Genomic DNA, 19,672 nt, shown 5'->3' on the forward strand with positions numbered 1-19,672 from the left:
CCGCCCCTGAGCCTCTGGCCTGTACCCCAGTTCTGTATGCACAAATAAATAAATCTTTGGAAAAAAAAAAAAAAGAGAATAGTATATCTTCCCTGCTCACCAGAATTACATAAAAGGATGCTTGAGAGGAACTTTTCAAAATACGGTGTCTTCCTTCCTGTGTCCAAAGGAAGCATTTTTATGTAAATTGAAAATCACTGGGTGAAATTTCAGGGCTTGTTCTTTGGGAGTGTGTGGTGCAGATAATGTAAAGATAGAAAGGAGAGGGAATAAAATGGTGCTTCATAAAAGGCCACAATATTTAAGTGTTAAATAATCAGTTCATTCTCTAGGTTCAGGAACAGTATTATCTTAGATCTCTTCATTTTCTATTTATCTAATTTTATTACGATCCCTAGCAAAATTGTTGTGTAGGAATTAGAGTAGAGAAAAACAAAACAGAATCTGGATACCAGAGCATAGGTGGCTTACTGCTAAAATGAGTGATTAATTTTTGCTCCCGAGACAAGGGGAAGTGAGTTTTATATCCAGTGAACTTACTGTTACAGGGCCATCAAAATTCTCTAGAATAACTGATATTCTGAGTACTATCTCAGTGAATGCCAAACCAAATCCAGCAACCTTTATATCTTTAAATGTAGTTGAAAGCTTTTCAAGGTTTATGGTTCTGTTTGAAGAGCCACCTTGCTTGGTAGAGTAAAATGGAAATGATAATGACAAAGATAATCTTATATTAGACTGTTGATTCCAGAGTGCTTTGATTTCTCACTAAATTATCTGAGGGCAAATGAGAAACACTAATGGAGTTCTCTGCTTGTTTTATCTGCAGACTGCAGCTGAATATGTAAAATCTCGACTCCCAGAGGCCCTTAAACAGCATCTTCAGGACTATGAGAAAGACAAGGAAAATAGTGTATTGTCTTACCAGACCATTCTTGAACAGCAGATTCTATCAATTGACCGAGAAATGCTAGAAAAATTGACTGTATCCTATGACGAAGCAGGTACGTTTGTCCTTAATGCACACAATTTGTTTCCCTGTAGAAATTTCTCTTTATGCCTTGGTCATATTTAGCCTCTTTTCTGAGATAGAACATGAAGGACAATCTGAATTCAAACTTACATAGCATGGATTAACAGTAAGTTTCTCCTTTGTAGTTTTATTCTCAAATATTTCATCAATAGATTTTTAAAATGGCTCTTAAATATCAAAACTCCCTATAGCACCATTTTTATCTTCTATATAATCTGTCAGCTGAAACCCAATTTTTTTTTTTAAAACCAGTGTGATATTACTTGGAGTTACTAAAAATTGTTAATAAAAATTAAATTTGGTAGAAATACGTAGATTAAAATTATCAAAACTATTCCCCTGCAGTCTCCCCCAAATAAAGGAGGAAGGTAGATTTTCAGTGGTCAAATGTTGGTAGTAATCCCTATTTTAATACCAAGGGCTTCTATTTTTCTTTCCACAGGAAATTGCTATAACGCAGCTTATTTTCCTCAATTTAATCTCAGCAGTCTCAATGTTGCATTAATCTTTGATTTCAGTTTGAATAACAAAAAAATTCAAATTAAAATATATTCATGCTACATATACCTTACTACTAAGCTGATTTTTCTGCTTATTAAACTATCCCCATTTACATTTTACCCTCACAATCCTTTGCATCCCTCTCAGGCAGTGCCCACATATCTAATCTTGTTCAAGATTAACTCTTTTTGGTTTTTGGTAACCATAACTCTGTATGTATCTTGTTTTTACCACCCTTGTCTTTAAAATAATAATCTCCTCTCTCATTTCTTTGAATGAATCAGTAATATATGGATAGTGGAGAAGACAGTGGGAATGAGCATCAGCTGCAAATCACCGCCACTTAATTTTTCCTTCTTTAAGAAAATCATTCACCTGCACTGTTGTCCAGCAGCTCTTGAACTGCAGAAGTACACTTGTACATGCCTTTAAAGACAAAAACGTTAACATAGGATTTATGTGTAAATAAACTCTCCAGCAAGAAACAGTAGAAATAACTAAAACTAAGAGTTGACAGATCTGAATTCTAGTCCTTCTTCTAGCTTAATAATTTTTAACATTTTAATCTCTTTAGAGTCTGTTTCTTTATGTATGAAGTTAGGCTAATAATATTCAAAGGGTTCTTATTATGATAAAATACATCATGTTTGTGTTAGCCCTTAGAAATCCTATTCCAAATGTTGGTAATGCTGAATGAGAGCTCATTTGAATCTTGACTCTCCCTCAGGCCACTTTAAAGTACTCTTAGCATGTAGTATTTGGAGAAACAGAACAATTTTTTAAAGATTACTTTCAGAAGCTTGAGAAGTCAATTAACATCTTTTTGTTAAATTACCTTCACTGGCCTTATTTTGCTATTAGTCATTCTTGTATGAAGTGAAACATTTGGTGGGTATATGTATATGTGTGAGTAAATGAGCATCACTGTCTTCTTCTCCACTATCAAAATATTACTGATTAATTCAAAGAAAGAAGAGAAAAATATAAAAAGAAGAGAAAAATATAAAAAATTGGTAATGATATCCAATATCTTCAAATTAAACAGTCTGTAGTCATATTCCTTTGTTTTAACTGCTTAGTTTCTTTCTATGCTATCCCATGTCTCCATATTCTTAGTTTATGTCTCCATATTCTTAGCTTAACTCTTCTAGTTTTAGAAAGTAATTTATTACTAACTGGGAGATATCTTGGTTTCTAGAGAGCTAATTTGTCATTAATCCTCATTTAACGATAAGTCACTCTAAGTAAATTATGACAGTAGTAACCTGTGGCTTCTAGCCTTCTGAAAAACCATTTAATGATAAAACCTTACATATTTGTCTAAATGCATTGGCTTCAAACATTTTCTCTGTCCTTATCCCCACCTTCTCATTAAGCATCTACATTCCTTAATGCTTTACTCTTCCACAATTCAAATATCCAGTACCCTGATATACTTTAAATTCAGCAAAGAAATGGGAAGTGGGCAAAAGCTACTGTAACCATGCCATGTTACAAAACAGCAGGCAAGCCCATACAACAGAGGCTTTAGATTCTTGCATAGCCTATGTAGTTTTTACACAGATATGACCAGTCAGGTCATATTAACAATGTGATATTTTCTTTTTAAAAATTCTTTTTTGGACTTTAAAATATAAGACTTTAATTGTAGAAATAAATAAAATGGTTCAATAAGAGAATAGTTATAATCTGTAATCCTACCATTGTAAATGTTTTGATCCATTTCCTTTACTGAAAGCATTTTTGAAATGAGTATTATATCTTATAGTTTAACATCCTTCTCCTTTCACTTATTATTGCATAAGCACTTCCTCATTTCATTTAAACATGTTCATATGAAGATAATTTTAGGTGTAGTATTCTATTCTTTGAAAGTACTACTAATTCTCCTAAGTTGGGCATTTATGTATTTGCTTTTGTTTTTGCTGTGATGAATAATGCCACAGATAAATGTGCATTTATCGGCATGCCATAGTATCCTAGAGAAAACATGAGTACAGGAGTAGAAGGCAGGGGAAAGGTGATGATACTCAGAGGGGAGACATTGTAAGCAGCAAGGATTTAGAACAAAGAGTAAATATGTAAGAATTCATAAAAAGGAGTTATGATATTCTCAGCATTAAAGTATACTCTAAGTGAAATCATCATTTATAGACTTTGTGTTATAGAAGTAACATCATTACTCTTCAAAATGATGATATGATTCACCAAAAAATGTTCAGTTATGCTAATTATACAATGCATAAAAATAGGAATTGTATAAACCAATTTAGAAAGATTTTCATTCTAAGTTTTTTTAAGTTTTGACTATTATATGATTGAACAGGTTTTGTTGAAAGAGATCTTGGAATCAAAAATCCCATAGTTTATTACTAGCTGTGCTGTAAACTTATGTGACCTCAAATAAGTTACCAGAGTTCCTTAATGTCCATATTCCTATAAATACAAGGCATCAACAGTATCTTATAGCTGTTTCACTTTTGGTTTCCTAACAATGGAAAATTCAGGTATTCTTATTTTCTGCAAGGTTGCATATAACTTCTTCTTGAAACTTCTGCTTTCTCTATAGCCTTTCTCTTCTGTCCTCACATAGATCATTTAAACATATGAAAAGAAAACCCTCATTCAACTTTCCTGCACATGACTGTGTTCAGGTATAGTTTTGCTGGAATGATGGGGAGTGAGGCTGTATGAATCAGGTTTTGGAAGGAAAGATTCTGATCCAGCATCCATGGATTCTCATTATAATAGCTATGATATTTTTACTAGTAGTAAAAAAAATACAGAGTAAGAAGTAAGATAATGTTGGAGGGAAAAGGAAATCATCTGTATCCCTCAGTATTCTTCTACACTGGAAAAAAATCACACAAACATCAGACATATTTATAAAAGACAAAATCAAAACAAGTTAAAAATAACATGAGTTACCCAGCATGACTGAGTAACTCACTTATGTATCTTCAGATGCCCACCTAAATATCTTAGCAAGTCAGGAAGACTTTGGGGGAAGAAGGTAAGGATGGCCACTTAGGAAAATTACCCAGGAAGTTAATAGATAAAGATTTGCAGACTAAAGAAATTAGGTTCCCAACTAAGCACCCATGCAGAAGTTTACAATAACCTATTTTTTCAAAAGCGTCCTACACCCAGCTTTCAGAATGGTCCCAACAAACTTTTCATCAAAAAGATGAATATTTAGGTTTCAGATATTTGCTCCCTTATAGCATGGTTTACATTTAATATATTAATGTTTTTATTTGAAGCAGTAATCTACACATTTTAACGAATTGGGCCTAGCATAGCAAAATTAAAAAACAAGAACAAAAACCTAGTAGCATAGTTCGAGAAGAGATATCAGAGAACATCATAAACCTAAATATTTTATTTGCTTCATGGGCAAAAGGTCAAGGATTTAGCTAGCTGGAGAAGGTATTTTTCCCTAAATAATTATTTTTTATGCTGGTATCATTCATATTTCTTTAGTCTCAAAAGCCATTGGAAACTGGAGTAAAGACTTCCATGCATACATGCATACTGAACCTTTAAGGAAAGTTGATTATACCTACAGAAGATGGACTGTTAAGTGATGGTAACTTGCTGCTGATCTTGAAACATTCCCAAAGTTGTGGCTGAGGTGTCCTTGTTAACATTAAATCTAAAACCAACAGGTGTTTTATTGCTGTTCTTAGAGTTTACTAGAAAACCATATAGCTTTCTAATGAGTGTGTGCTTATTCTACCGCATAGAAAAAAAAAAGGTAGCAAGTGAGCTAGACAATACAGATGAGGGAAGGAATGGACCCAACTTCTGTTTATTGTGCTCATTTGGGATTCAGTTAAAACTAGGGACCTGCAGGTCAATTTATAGGTGTCAGCAAATCACATACAGCTTTCCAGAGGAGGTGAAAGAAAAGGAATTTGTCAGTCTTTGCTTTGTGATTCCTGAGAGCTGATTCAAGCAAAAGCTTTCTGCTATGAATACACACCATGTGCTGTAATGTACTTTGTGGAGAAATAGCTTTTTAAAAAGGTGATGAAATGTGCTCTGAGTAATTTAGGGAGTAGCTGGAGGATGGCTTCCTATTGAGTTTATTTTGTTCTTCATAAAATATATGATGCCTAAATGTTACAGCCATGATTTAATCGAACCATTTGTGTCAGAGTAATCAGTGACCTCAAAAGAAGTGATTTGCTGTCATAGAAAAAGTTGAACACACAGTGAGAAGCCAAATCCAGAAAAGAGATTGGGAAGTATTTAGGGTCCTTTCTAGTTTTCCAGTAACTTTAAAAAATGGAAAAAAGGCATTTGCAGGAAGATCTTCACTTTAACAAATAGGGTGAATTGCTCTACCTTATGAAAGAGGTGGCAGTAAGTTTTCCTTACTTTATATCTTCAATAAAGACCCCACTTCTGGGGTCTGTGTATACCTGGTGCACAGGGGTTGAAGTCTCAGTACTATCAAGCTATCAGCAGCCACTATGGCATTAGTTTCATCCCCAGTGAGGGTACTGACCTATATTGGGCAGCAGACCTCTCCTCTCCTGTCTTGCTCGCTGCTCCCCTCAGCAAGGGAATTCAGTCAGTCCACCTATTCTGCTCCCCACTCTCTCTCTGGTGAATCCTCTCACCCCCACCTCTGGCCTGTACTCCAGTTCTTATCTGCATAAATAAATAAAATACACCTTAAAAAAAAAAAAAACGAAACTCAATTCTGGGCTCAAAAGATATTCTCACCAGGACTTTGCTGGAATAATTGAGAAGGCAGTGACTGAAAAAAAAACTTATAAAGGAAAGATCAAATTGACTATAGTACAACCTCTGACATTGACTTCTAAATTTCTGTAAATGTTAAATCTTTTTTTCCTCTATTATTAAGATATTCCAAATATATTTTAGAACACTTTTTAAATACGAGGAATACAAATCATCTCTAATTATACCGCCTAAACATAATCATCATTTTAAATAAATTCTAGTCATTTTTCTCTGTTACATTTTAATGTTTATTCTCTCTTTCATGTCTTTGTTTTCACTTAGCATTGGAATATAATCATACTTCTCCATGCTCTTAGAAACTGCTTATAAAAATAATTTGTAATGCCTGTATAGTTTCTCATCAAATAGAAATGCCACAGTTACCTTTCCCATCACTTTGTAAAATTTTTAGGCTAGCTCTCTCCTTTATACATGTTTCAACTTCCTTCACCATATATAGAGAGAGCCCCTGAATTTGGAATATATTTCAAATTTCTTATCTCTGAAAATATGGGAAAGGTAGAATGATTAATCAAAAAAAATAATTGAAGCTTTAATAATACCAATTATAACAGTGGGAGCATATCACTAGAACAGGTTGTCAAAATCTACTTTAAAAGTTCTTTCTGGTGGGCCCACCCTGGTGGTGCAGCAGGTTAAAGCACAGTACTAAGAAGCTATAACCACTTCAGCATGAGTTTGATTCCCAGCACCGGAGGTGACCCACATGGCGTGGCAGACCTCTCCTGACCGGCCTGCTGCTTCCCTCAGCAGTGTATTTCATCAGTCTGCTTGTTCTGCTCCCCACTCTGTCTCTGGTGCCCCTGCACCTCTGGCCTGTACCCCAGTGCTGTATGCACAAATAAATAAATCTTAAAAAAAAAAAGTTCTTTGTGATCAGTAATATCAATCTTTTCAATCAATCCAATTTGAATTTCAAATGTGGTTCTTACATTTCTTTATAGCATAGGCAATAAAGGGCAAAATAAAATTTTACATTTTAAAAAATTTCCTGAGAATACTGAAAACAATCTAATCATAGAGAGTTAAAATCAGGAAGTACCACCTCTGGTAATTAAAACATTTAACTGGAACTGTGATTATCTTTCTAATCAAGTTGTCATTGTACTACCTATGCTAGAATAGTATTTGATTATAAGAACTGAAGAAAATGTGTGTGTTTCAAAAAGATAATTATACCAGGTGGTCTCAATTTAGATTACATTTGCCAGCAAAGACAGAATGCCTTTGCTATCAATAGCGCTTCTTTTCTGCACTATTTGACTTTTATAATCAAAATCATGTACTTTGTTGTAATGTTCATAATAAATTTTAATGAGATACAAGTGAATAGTAAGACCTTGAGCCTGTAGAGAAAAAAAGATGCTAGCTTTTTTTTTTTAAGATTTATTTATTCATGCATAATGAACTGGGGTACAGGCCAGAGGTACAGGGGCAGTGAGAGGCTTCACCAAGTACACTGCTGAGGGGAGCAGCAGGCAGGTCAGGATAGGTCTGCAGTGCCATGTGGATCACCTCCGGGGCGGGGATCAAACTCATGCTGAAGTGTCTTTAGCTTCTTAGTGCTGTGCTTTAACCCACTGCTCCACCAGGGAGGGCCAGATGCTAGTTTTTGAGGTGCTAGAATTTTTAATGAACTGTGTCCTTTTGTAGTAGTGAGATATATGCAAAAATGTATCATTTGGCTGACTTTCAGAGGAGATGCGTAATCATTGGCAGCTGGACTGAATGTCAATTTGTAAGAATGCTAACTTCAATCTTTGGGAATTGTTAAACACTGAAGTTTTATTTGGCGAGTCACCTCCTGGAAGGATTGTTTTCAAGCCACTTTCTATTGCCAAGAGGAATTCTCTTTGTTTTTATTTTTTTGGTACACTACTTGTCGCAAAACTGTGGCTTAGGCAATCTTTGATAAGGCTGATTTGATGAAGAGTTTCTGCAGTATATGAATGTGCCCCTGTAGTTCTGTAAACAAGTCTAGGGAATTAGTTCCTCTTCTAAACCAACTACAGATAAATCACTAGAACAAACAATGTTCATTCAACACATTTACTGTCTACTGGGTTCTGGCTAGGTACTAAGAGTTCATTAAACACGTAAGGATAGTTAAGTTGAAAGTCTTCTTTCCTTTAAATTTATTGTTTTTCTTGACTATTGTCTCTCTAAATCTGTGTTCTTGTTACAAGGCAGCCCAGAGTGGACTGGGCCGCCTATCTGTGGGGCCTCACCCGTGCACTCACAACTCAGTTATACTGCGGTACACACACAAAAGGGTCAATAACGGGTCTATTTACAAAAGGGGAAAGGAATAGGAAACAACCCAGGGAAAGAGAGTGGGATACAAAGTAACTGGAATACCTTACAGCTAGGCTAGGCTGACTGAACACATGAAGTCATGCAGTCAGGAGAGCTGCTTCCCAAGCGAGAGAGTGAGAGATGCAGTCGTGCCCTGTTTAATCCCCCAAAATGTCCCAGAATTCCTGCTAGCTCCACCCTTGGGTCCTTGCAGTTCTCTCCCTGGTACTGTTGAGAATTGTAGTTTCCAATCACTGGAGCAGGGGTTAGGTTCCAGAAAGCTGGAGTAGGAGGTGGAGTCCATAAAACTCTGCAGAGCTCCTTTAGGACATCCTTCCCCTTAACATTCTGAGATCTGCTTCAGAATCAGAGTTTTATTTAATAGGCTCTTTCTTGACCTGAGTCAGGGGTTTCCAGACCTCTAACCTTACCCTGCTTATATAAGAGTTATTTCTTCCTAATTGTTTCTTGAAAGTTTTATTTGTCATACATAAAATAATAATGCTATAATAAAAATAGAAAATCAAAGCCAAACAAAATAGAAGGGATCAAATTTACTATAAAGGATAAAACGGGGCACTTTCTGGTGGCCAGTGGGTTAAAGCACAGCAGTAAGAAGCTACAGCCACTTCACCATGAGTTCTATCCCTGCCCCAGAGGTGATCCAGATAGCACTGGCTGACCTCTCCTGACCTGTCTGCTCCTCCCCTCAGCAGTGTACTTTGTCAGTCGGCCTATTTTGCTCCCCAACTCTGTCTCTGGTGAATCCTCTCACTGCCTCTACACCTCTAGCCTGTACCCCAGTGTGCATAAATAAGTAAATCTCTTTTTTTTTTTTAAAAAAAGAAAAGAATAATATGGGGACCTTCCCTGGTGGCAAAACATTAGGACACAGCACTGCAAACTAGCCAGAGCAGCTTCAGTGTGAGCCCCAAAGGTGATCCACATGGCGCTCACTGCTCTCTTCAGCAGTGTACTTTGTTGGTCTGCCAGTTCTTTTCCCCATGCTGTCTCTGGTGAATCCTCTCACAGTGCCTCCACCTGTACACATTTTTGTATGCATAAATAATCTTAAAAAAAAAACAACAAAGAATAATATGGAAAGGTAAAATAAAATATGCTGTAAACACCAAGCTTTCTTTCAGCCTGAGCAAAAAAAGAGAAAAAAAAATGACTTATATATTCTCATTGTCATTTAACTTTTTAAAAGATTCCTTACATAGTTAATTCATTTTTATACCATAATTGGTTTCTCAGGTATGGTTCCTAAAGGTTTCCTGCCACCATATTACCCATGAACTATAACCATATTCCCATGTACTCTGCCCACCCATTTTGACTCTCCTTTTCCTCCCTCTTCCCTTGCTATATGCTTCAGGTCATTTGCTAGCTTTGTCTTTTTCTTCATCTTCTTTTTGGTTTCCCTATATTCCACATGTAAGTGAAACCATTTGATATTTCTCTTTTTCCTTCTGGCTTATTTCTGTTAACATAATCCTTTCCAGCTCTATTGATGTTGCCACAAATGGCATGAGCTTTTCTTTTCTTTTTTTTTTGCTGAGTAACATTCATTCTATGGGTATACCACAATGTTTTGATCTATTCGTCAGTTTTGGAACATTTGGGTTATTTCCATATTTTGGCTATTGTAAATAGTGCTGCAATAAGTATAGGAGTCCAGATTACCTGCCTAATTAGTATTTTTGTGCCCTTTGGGTAGATTCATTCCTAGGAGTCAAATCACTGGATCATATGATAGATCCTCTTTTAGTGTTCTGAAGAAACACTGCACAGTTTTCCATACTGGCTTCGTGATGTGAAGCATTATGTCAAATTGGACCCCATGCACATTTTGATCCCCCCACTGATCTCTAGAAAGACATGGTTTCCAGTAATTCTCTCAGTTCATTGAGATTACCTGGTGACATTAATATTCCTGTTCCTATGCTCAGTTTACAATGCCATTATCTCAATATGAAGCTTCTATAATTTTGCCATTTTTCTTTCTTCGTAATTGTCCCAAGAACAAAATAAACATTTTACCATTGTCTAGCTGAAAGTGTCCTTTGCAGAATCAAGACAGGACGAACAGCCCAATTCTAACTGCAGCCCTTATAAAGAGTTTTATTGCTTTAAATTCTTGTGTGTTTATATTCTATACACTGACTTACAGGTATTTTTCATTTGCAAGATTTGTAAGTATCTCCGAAGTAGGACCTATTCTGTTTACCTTTGTATGCACGGAATCGAACATTTAGTAAATGTTTGTTGTGTGGACATATGCCTGAGTAAATAGCCCCATAATGGTTAAAGATATTTGTTAACACAAGTTAATAAGGAACCATTCAGATACACATACAATTACTTTAAGTAATTAGAGGTTAGGAGCCAGAAATTGGTAAGAGATCAGAAGGATACATGCAGACATTAAAATTTCCATTAAAGAATTAAAAAAATGGCAAAAATGGAATAGCAATAAAGTTGTATTGAGTTATAAATAAATACAAAAAAAAAGGAAAAATGAGGCTGATTCAAGACTGGTGTTAAATAGCACTAAAGGGTTAGGATTCAAAGTGAACATACTACTGTGGAGGTATAAATATATACTGGAGTGTAAACATATACTGTTATATAAATCAACAAATATAACTATAAATAACATATTTTTAAAATGTGAACTTTGACAAACACATACAAAGTACAGTAAAAAAAATTCGTTCTGGAAACAGAGCTGGTATAGTAGCAGAGAGGATTAAAAGCAATTTTAAAAACTTGTATATTTCCATAGTTACGAAATAGGGGAAAGACCAGTAAAAATACAAAATTGAAACACAAGATCAGTAAACAGGTACAGGTCTTTAAACAGGTACAGAAAATGAGGGAGATAAGGCCAATGTATTTAGCAAAAACAAACAAACAAAAATATGTTATTAGATGCCTTTAAAAGTATATTTTCTTCGGAGCAGTTTTTCATATTATATTGATTGCACTGATTTCAGGGGGCAATAAAAGCAATTCCCCAACATGTAGCCTTTTGTCCTTGATATGCAGCCTGAAGAAGGTACAATACTCTCTGGCTCCACTTTTAGCACTAATTAGTGATGCTTGTAATGTTCTTACCTACCTCATAAACAATTTAACACAATCAAAAATAAAAGAATTCTGGGGCCTCCCTGATGGTGCAAGGGGTTAAAACACAGCTTTATGAAGCTATCCACAGCCACTGCAGCAGGAATTTACCTGGCCAGGAAGGTTTCATTCATGGCGTAGCAGACCCCTCCTGTCTCACCTGCTGCTCCCCTCAACAGTGTATTTCAGTACATCTGCCTGTTCTGCTCCCCACTCTGATTCTAGTGTATACTCTCACCCCCACATCTCTGACCTATACATGCATTAAAAAAAAAAAACCTTAAAAAAAAAAAAGAAATGAAAAGAATTCTGATAAATGTGTGTAATTAAGGCTAATGGAAACAGTTATATAGGAGGGTGTTTGTGTTTGAAGGTATAGGCAATTTTTGTTGAGGTACTAACAAAGACTTACTCTGAAGGAAACTGATTATTTTGGAATGGAATGATATAGGAAGTAGGAAAGCAAACAAATACATGGAAGGTTTGTGAGAGGTATCTTAACACTGTGGAAGATTAATGAGATCAATTGAGTCATCTTAAGTATTTTTCTTTTTAAACTAGTCTTTACTTATCAGTAAAGCACTTATTTGAAACCAAGTATTAATGTCTTTCATCTGCTTGAGAGATAAAAGTATTGTTAAACTGTGGTCAAGTTTTATATATATATATATGCATGTATTATGTATGTATGTATATGTATGTATGCATGTATTATGTATGTATGTATATGTATGTATATGTGTATATGCATATTTTTACATATATATGTATACATACACACATATATATATAATTTATTTTTACATCATTTTGTGCTTTTTTCTATCTCAGTTGTAATCCCTGTGGGCTTCCCATCACCAAATCACCGTGTGTGTGATCAAGTTTTTGATAAACTCTTTAAATAATGTAAAGATCTGGTTAGCAGAGAGAAATCTAGCCCTGTCTGTAATGCTGAGCCTTGCCAGAAAAACAGAGCTTCTCATAAAAAGCTCTATCACAGGCTCTCCCTAGTGGCGCAGTGGGTTAAAGCACAGCACTAAGAAGCTAAAACCACTTCAGCATGAGTTCTGTCCCTGCCCTGGAGGTGATCCACATGGCGTGGCAGACCTCTCCTGACCCAGCCGCTGCTCCCCTCAGGAGTATACTTCATCAGTTGGCCTGTTCTGCTCCCCACTCTGTCTCTGGTGAATCCTGTACCCCTGTACCTCTGTCCTGTACCCCAGTTCTGTGTGCAGAAATAAATAAATCTTTAAAAAACAAATCTCTATCACTCTGGGTAATTGTGTACTGTTTCACAGTAATCTATCTAAATGAACTAGACCTATGTAAATGCTCAATATTGAAATTATAAAAGTATAATCTTTAGGGCCCTCCCTGGTGGCGCAGCGGGTTAAAGCACAGCACTGAGAATCTAAAGCCGCTCCGCATGAGTTCGATCCCTGCCTGCCCAGGAGGTGACCACATGGTGTGGCAGACCTCTCCTGGCCCGCCCGCTGCTCCCCTCAGCAGTGTGCTTCGTCTATCTGCCTGTTTTGTTCCCCACTCTGTCTCTGGTGAGGCCTCTCGCCGTCCCTGAGCCTCTGACCTGTACCCCAGTTCTGTATGCACAAATAAATAAATCTTTAAAAAAAAAAAGTATAATCTTTGATTAAAAAAAAGAAATAAAAATTGGAGGTTGTGGATAGACTCCTAAGATAGCCCATATATATATAAGATGTTAGACAAATTGGGACAATTTGGAATACTGAAACTTCATGGGAAGCACTGCTATTTAAGAAAAATATTAGGACCCTTCCTGGTGGTGTAACAGGTTAAAGCACAGCACTATGAAGCTATTGCTGCCACTGCAGCACAAGTTCCATCCTCCACCAGGGCAGTGACCCACATGACATGGCAGACCTCTCCTGGCCCACCTGCTGTTCCCTTTAGCAGTTCCAATATATGTCTGTTTTACTCCTTACTTTGTCTATGGTGATTCTTCTCATTCCCCACCCCCACACCTGTGACCTATACCCCAGTTTTGTATGTATAAATAAATCTTTTTTTAAAAAAGGAAAATATTAAACCCTTTAAACATGTATGTGAATTAGTAGGTGTTTTCTAAATACTGGCAACATAAAGTCTAATATGGTCTGGTATAATATTACTGTTCAGTTCTGATTGTAACTTCAAAATATAGTATGTCACAAAATTGAGAAAACTTGTCAGTTGTGTTATTGTACTTTTAAAATCTTTTGCCACTTGCAGAAGCTACTTATTCTAGTTTGTTTTCTGGGAAACTCACAGGAAAATATCTCCCACAAATACTCTAGAAGGACAAGTATGTCATAGAACATTAAGAATAAAATTGCAGAGCTTATGGAAATAATTGGACTCATAATAATAATTACTAACAAGAAATCAAAGTTTTCTATGGAACTAAATGAGTTATGGAGTACAAATATCATTTTATATACTTCTTGTTTGAAATATTTTTATTTTGCTCTTTTCAGAGAACTTTTCATTTTTGAGCTGACCTATATTCTGTAGTAATTGTAAATGATGTATTTTTGTGACCAGGATTGAAACATTTGCTTTTATTTCTGATACCCCAAAATGTGAGCTTTAAGTAAAATTCTTGTTTTTCAGGGTAAATCCATTAATGTAACAACATGAGTGAGGGATAACTGGAGACCCCAGAGTCTTAAGGAACAAAACCCACTTGCATGTGTTAGGGTCCGAGAACTCGATTACCATGAAAGACAGAGCGTCACACAAGAATGCAATCCGCAAAGTAGAGTTTATTGGACTGGCTAGCCAGGGTCAAGCCATTCCCTGCCGGACACGCAGGATTCAGGCAAGAACCCGACCAAAGGAAAGTCAGGGAATATATTGGCCTTGTTGGCTGTTACATACTTCAGAGCCCACGCAGATTCAATTTAGCAAATGGATTCAAGGATTAACAGACATCACAGCCTGGGTCCAGTTCAACCACCCAATGACAGGTTTCCAGGAATAGATGTCTCATTTCCTGGTGCCCCAGATCCAATCAGCCTGGGCCACACCACTCCCATCATCCAATGAACCCCAAAGGCACATTGTCCCTCCTCAACCCATCCTGCATCCTGGGGGGTGGGGGGGTGCCCGCCCGGGCCAGTCCAGCCTTGCTCAGGCCTGCATCAGCCACCCCCTCCATTCCTTCACATGCTCTAAGGGTTGACTATCGGAGACTCTTTGTCCCGGATCACGGATTATTGGGGAGCAGAACAGGCAGGGTCTCTAGGTGGGAATGGCATCAGCCAGCAGAGATTCCTAGAAAAAGGGAAAAAGGGGGTAAAAGGGTAGCGGGCGCGAAGAAGACACGGGAATGGGAGTTGGGTGCAAGTCTTTCTCTGCCTTTAGCAGAGGTTTATTTTATACACTTTTAAGCAGGCAGAGGGATGGCATTAGCATATGAAAGGGGCTGAGATCACAATCACCTTTTTTCTAAGAATAGTCTGGTGTCATTTTGACCTTTAGTTGAGATTATAATATTTTTAAAATCAATCTATCAAGGTTAAAACAGGTACATAGATTTACAAAGTTTAAGACTAATATTACTATATTTACCACAGTGAAGATTAACCAAAATAAAGTCCCTTAAACATTATCTATTACTTAAAGGCTTTCATTCTCATAGACATATCCAAGGGGTAAAGTAAAGTGAGGGCAGGAAGAGGAAATTTCTTATAAATCAAAATAAGGTAAGGTTCTTTGAAAAACTTGTTAGAAAGTTTAAGTGAGTTTTCTTGAAGTCTAGATGGTAGAAAACCTGATTAGCTCTGTATAGGTGACTTGGGTATATTTCCATATCTAAAGACTGAAGAGTAGGAAGTTTGAGTGGTTCTTTAGAAACTGAATAGAAGGCTATGTGAGATAGAGTGATAAGATTTGGTTTTTCCTCTGTCTGGCAGTGAGAGACTTTGCAGTAACAGCCATTTGTTTTTATTAATCAGTCAGTTGTCAAATCACTTTTGACTTTAAGAGGAATTTCTCACCATGGTGCAATACTTGCTTGTCAGGGCCGTGTAGCACCTTCTGAGACTGAGACAATCCAATTGTAAGCTAAAGGTTGCTCAGAATATTTTGATATTATGATTATACAAAAAAGGGAGGTCATAACATAAGTTAGTGCGGAAGGTCTGATTTTCAGAGCATTTCCGTCTCCATCCGGAATATGTCAGTCAATAGAAGTTACATAGCTTGTGTCAGTTGACTATCTGTGTGCGTAACTATAAAGAATGCACACTCTCAATGAAAAATCTGTCATCAGTGTGGAGAGAGAGAATATAAGAAAGGAATTCAAATAACAGATTCTCAATCAAACTCTGAAAATTACCCTTCCACTGTGTGCAAATACCCAACCAGATAGCCATAGTCCAAAGTGGAGAGACTAAAGCTGAAAAATTTGCCCCAAAACTAAGGTACCTTCTTCTATCAGGCAACCATAAAAAAGGAATTAAACAGGCCCCAGAAACTGGGACAGAAGAGAAACCCAAAATGTAAATTGTATTATATAATCTAGCCTAAGGTCAAGGTAATAGCTGCCATTATTTCTGTTAAAACATTAAAGTAACCAGAACCAAGTCCCAGAGCAGCTTGTCCACTTGTCTCACTTGTCTCTCATCCAGGTGTCTCTCCTTCATTTACTTCTCCTCCCTTACACCCCACCTTTGCTTTATTACCATACACACACACACACACACACAAATACATCAAACACACATGAGTGTGTGTGAGTGTGTGTGTGTAGGTTGAGCCTTCCCAGCTGCTCCCTATAGGAAGTTCAGTTAATGGGCTGCTGAGAGTTGTTGTTACCTGTAAGTGGTGGTGGGGAAAATGGCACCCATTTACTGCATAGTGTTATTATCCCTCTGTTTTCATTGTAGATATATTATCTAAGACTATTTTTTTTTTTGTAATATGCCACTGGAAACATGGTGTGTAGCTTGTAGAATTTGATTGGGAAGTCATATTTAGGAACAAACTGCTTTCAGGATTAAGGTGGACCTAAGAACTTTCAAAGAAAAGACATCTTTACACAATTGCTTTCAGAATTCCAAATATTATCAGGAGAAGGTAAGAAAAATTTCCCTCAATAAACCCAGAAACCCCAGGACACATTGGGGACCTCAAGTAGAGAATAACAAACCCAAATATACAGGTATTGCTGGCAATATCTGTCCGTTGTGGGAATTCATTCCTTCTGGAATTTTATTATTCTGGGGTCAGGTTAGCTTGGTTTTCTGTAAAGAATAATAATTTTTTCTAACCCCATCTCTGATTCCTTGAAATTCCCATAGTAGGTTTAATCATCCCTATCCCCACCTTTGTTTTTGACTTTGTGAAACTTTCCATGCTAAATTTTCTACTCTAAGCTTCCATCAGTTACATAGATGATCTTGATCTTGGGTCTTGAATGGTAAGACCAGTGTGCTAAATATTTTGCCAAGTGTTTTTCTAGAAGGTGGCTTCCTTTTTATTTATTTTGCCATTTAATGTTTTTATAAAACTTAGATATGTTTTTATAAAACTTAGATATAAAAAGTTAAGGTAACTTAACCAGAATTTATAATGGTAGGATACCACATATTACACATGCTATTAGACATGTGTTTTTCAGTAGGATACAAATCAGTTTTCTTCATCATCTCAATGAAACTAGTGTCTTAAATGTCTGTTGCAAATAGGTGTGTTACCTAACTCCTGCCCTCATTCATCTCCCAATCTAGGCTGAATCAATCAGTGCAGCCTAAAATTGAATGTAAATCATGGGCCCTCCCTGGTGGCACAGCGGGATGAAGCACTGCTCTGCGAAGCTTCAGTGCGAGTTCCATCCCCACCACAGAGGTGATCCACATGGCGCGACAGACCTCTCCTGCTCTCCTACTGCTCCCCTCAGCAGTGTACTTCTTCAATCTGCCGGTTCTGCTCCCCACTCTGTCTCTGGTGAATCCTCTCACCACCCCTGCACCTCTGGCTCTACCACAGTTCTGTATACATAAATAAATAAATCTTTAAAAAATAGAATCTTTAAAAATAAATAAATAAATCTTTTAAAATGATTACACTCATCACCTCCTCACTTGCATTTTGTCTCACATTAGTCTGAGACAAGAAAGATTAAAAGGATACATATAGACTATACTTTTATATTCTTCCAGAACAACTTAAAAAAAAAAAAAAAGACCTAGAAGGTAACAAAAGCAAAACTCAAAGCTGGCTGTAAGTATCTTTATACTTGTAAAGCAAACATTTAACTTGGTATATACCCTATTAGTTAAACACAGGAAGCAATGCTCAGAATGATCTATTTTTTTTCCTGGAAGTATACTATATATGAAATTCAACTTCACTAAGTGTTTGTGATTATTTCTGACATCAACCCCAAAACAGAAAATAACCATGTTGCTAACATCCCCATTGTCTAACTTAGCAAACAAGAAATATATACTATCAGCCATAAAGACAAACATTATCATTTTTTCCAAGTCAACATTTTTAATTGTACTGGTAGAAGAAATATAAATATTAACTATTTAGTTATCTCTATCCTTGCCTTCATCTTTTGGCTAGAAACTTCAAGGGTTGGGACAGGTGTTAGTACAGTAAGTCCTCAATAATATGGATGGGTTCTTGGAAACTAACTTAAAGCAAAATGACATATAACAAAACCAATTTTACTGTAAGTGAGTTAACATAGAGTTGAGTTACTATGGCATAATTCTGATCATAGAAACATTACCAAACTTCTCAATAAAAACCCAAACTTCTAATATTAAATAATAATTTGTATCAAATTTATTTTCCAACCCATTTATTCCAGTTCCAGGTGGCAGGTAGTCAGAGCCTATTGTAGCAGTTCATGGCAAAAGGTGACCTATCTCAGAGCACAACATACACATACATAAGTGAACTCTGACTGAGCCAGTTTAAACATACACATGAACTGAGCTTTCACATCTCTAGTGCAAGTATGTACAGTACAAGTTCACTGCTAATTAGGGCAGAAGGAAAGGAGAGATCTGGGACCCCTGATAGATTTTATGTCTTGATGGCTCTTTCGGGGAATCAGGTACTTAAAGCATCACCCCGCCCCCCCCCCACACACACACATTCCTCCCAGATATGAGCATTCACATATGTGTGTGCCCTTGCTTTTTGGGTCCAAGTTCTGTAATCAAAAGTATGGGCCCTGTACCTATACTCTGTGGCCCCGGACACCCACACAACCTAGGAAGAATGCAAGATCACAGGTGGTGCCTGTAGACACTAGCAACAGGAAGGGAGAAAAAACCTGCCCATTGCTTCATTTACCCTACATCATCTTATATCAAACTAACTGGGTTGTATTGTTCACACCCAGTGAGACTCTGAACCATTATATTATTTTTGCAAAGGAAACCCACCATTGGGCTAATATTTTAAAAAATTGTCTCTTTGGTGAGTGAGTGAAGATTATGTAAATAATAAAGGAATGCAAGGACATGAAGGGTGTGGGGTTTCTTCCTTTTCAGGCCCTACAAGGCACCAGCAGTATAGAAGCAGTAGTCACAGGATTTTAGATAATCTTCCTGGAATTGTTGCTCTCTTCCTGTGTTGCAAATTTAAAACGGCCCTTGGGAATTGTTGCTCTCTTCTGTGTTGCAAGTTTAAAACTGCCCTTAGGCACTCATGTTATTAGCATCCTCAGAGGGAACAGAACTATTATTTTTTTTTTTTTAAGATTTATTTATTCATGCATACAGAACTGGAGTACAGGCCAGAGATTCAAGGGCGGTGAGAGAATTCATGAGAGATAGAGTGGGGAACAGAATAAGCAGATCGAGGAAGTACTGCTGAGGGGAACAGCGGACTAGATAGGAAAGGTCTGCTGTCCTAGGGCTGGGGGTGAAACTCTCACTGAAGTGTCTGTGGCCA

At 36.9% G+C, this 19,672-nt stretch overlaps 1 protein-coding gene across 2 annotated transcripts in view; it reads left to right on the top strand.

Annotated features, from left to right (window-relative positions):
* Positions 1-19,672, top strand: part of PPM1L (protein phosphatase, Mg2+/Mn2+ dependent, 1L) — a 194,912-nt gene that overhangs the window by 152,504 nt on the left and 22,736 nt on the right. For both annotated transcript variants that reach the window (XM_004674926.2, XM_012733205.1), the window contains exon 2: positions 830-1,004. In XM_004674926.2, the coding sequence (XP_004674983.1) occupies positions 830-1,004 (175 nt within the window). The remainder of the gene's footprint in view (positions 1-829; positions 1,005-19,672) is intronic.

The sequence above is a fragment of the Condylura cristata genome, unplaced genomic scaffold, assembly GCF_000260355.1.
Source record: "Condylura cristata isolate star-nosed mole 26May11 unplaced genomic scaffold, ConCri1.0 scaffold00003, whole genome shotgun sequence".
Classification (NCBI taxonomy): Eukaryota; Metazoa; Chordata; class Mammalia; order Eulipotyphla; family Talpidae; genus Condylura; species Condylura cristata.